At 41.8% G+C, this 1886-nt stretch overlaps 1 protein-coding gene across 1 annotated transcript; it reads left to right on the forward strand.

Moving 5' to 3' along the window:
• Window positions 1-976: 976 nt before the first annotated feature.
• Window positions 977-1273, forward strand: LOC101908200 (large ribosomal subunit protein uL29-like). The gene has a single exon (XM_059883824.1). The coding sequence runs from the start codon at window positions 977-979 to the stop codon at window positions 1271-1273; it is 297 nt and encodes a 98-aa protein (XP_059739807.1).
• The last annotated feature ends 613 nt before the right edge of the window (window positions 1274-1886 follow it).

Here is a 1886-nt window from a genome sequence, read left to right on the forward strand (position 1 = left end):
CTCAAACCCATGTCCATTGAGTCGGTGATGCCATCCTACCATCTCATCCTCTGTCATCCCCTTCTCCTCCTGCCTTCAATCTTTCCCAGCATCAGGATCTTTTCCAATGAGTTGGCTCTTCGCATCAGATGACCAAAGTATTGGAGCTTCAGCTTCAGCATCAGTCCTTCCAATGAATATTCAGGATTGACTTCTTTTAGGATTGACTGGTTTTATCTCTTTGCAGCCCAAGGGCTCTCAAGAGTCTTCTTCAATACCACAGTTTGAAAGCATAAATTTTTCAGTGCTCAGGCTTCTTTATGATCTAGCTCTCACATCCATACATGACTACTGGGACAACTATAGCTTTGACTAGATGGACCTTTGTTGGCAGAGTGATGTCTCTGCTTTTTAATATGCTGTCTAGGTTGGTCATAGCTTTTCTTCCAAGGAACAAGGTTCCACATTCAGTTGACACTGTCACTTTCTTCAGTTCATCAGTTTTGCCACCCTCTCTCCAACCAAATAAATAAATATACAAACCCATCTTGAACACTACATAGAAAGAAGGTAGGCTCTGAGAGATGAAGGGCACTTTGATCTGCAGAAATGTTGCATGTGGTGGTTGTGGTGGTGTGTGTGGATGTACATATGACAGTACATGCATGCTAAGTCACTTCTTTTGTGTCTGACTCTTTGTGACCCCCATGGACTGTAGCCTGCCAGCCTTCTCTGTCCATTGGATTCTCCAGGCAAGAATACTGGAGTAGATTGCCATGCTCTTCTCCAGGGGATCTTCCCAACCTAGGGATAGAACCTGCATCTCTCATGTCTCCTGCATTGGCAAGTGGGTTCTTTACCACTAGAGCCACCTGGGAAGCCCACTTGTGCCAGAGGGAAGTGCCAATAAGAAATGAAAAAAATTCCCTCAATGTAGGCAGTGGCAGCAGCTTGTGCAGCCATGGCCAAGTTTAAGGCTTGAGATCTTTCTGGCAAGATGGAGCTGCTGAAACAACCGGGTGGCCTGAAAGTGGCACTGCCCAGGCTAGGCATCATCAAAATGACAAGTAGTGTGTCGTCCAAGCCCTCCAAGATCCTAGGTGTTTGTAAATTCATTTCCCGACTTCTCACTGTTGTTAATCAGACTCAAAAAGAGAACCTCAGGAAGTACAAGCCTCTGCAGTCCAAGAAAGCACATACTGCAGGTTCAACAAGCATGAGGAGAGTTGAAGAACAAGAAATAGCAGCAGGAGAAACAGTTGTTCCACTGCTGAAGTTCGTGGTCAAGGCCTGAGCATCACAGTCAGTAAAACATAAACAAACTGGCAAAAAATAAAAAAGAGAGGGACTAAAAAAAAAAAAAAAAGTGAAATGGCATAGGAAATAAGGATGGAAAAGTTGTAGTTATTTTATTTGCTACAGTTCCTATTCTATCCAATCTAGAGATTTCCTTGAAGAGATTCCATGTTTCCCATCAGTGCTATGTAAAGGAAAGGGTTCAATAAGTTGAATATCAAAGCAAGACAGTTCTTTTTTTCCAACCCCAAAGAGAAGGATTTAGGTCCTTGCTCTGCTCGGAAAGGAAGAATGTATTTCCCAATATGTAACAAGTTATGTAAATCTTAATGAAACTTAAAATATCAGTTGAATACTGCTGATAGTGTTCCTTTAAAAATATTCTTGTGGAATCACAAAGGACAGGATAATTAAAACTCCTTGCATATTTTAGTTCTTTGACCTCTCATTAGTTTTAGCATTATAAATTGCCATTTGTTAGCAACCTAATTTGAGTATTAGCCCCTCTGAGCTTACAGCACACATTCTTTAGAGTGGACTCTGCGTGACTCAGAATGCATGTTGTTACTGCATACCTGAGATGGAAAATGGAAGAAAAAATTGCCTTGCTC

Source organism: Bos taurus, chromosome X (assembly GCF_002263795.3).
Source record: "Bos taurus isolate L1 Dominette 01449 registration number 42190680 breed Hereford chromosome X, ARS-UCD2.0, whole genome shotgun sequence".
Classification (NCBI taxonomy): domain Eukaryota; kingdom Metazoa; phylum Chordata; class Mammalia; order Artiodactyla; family Bovidae; genus Bos; species Bos taurus.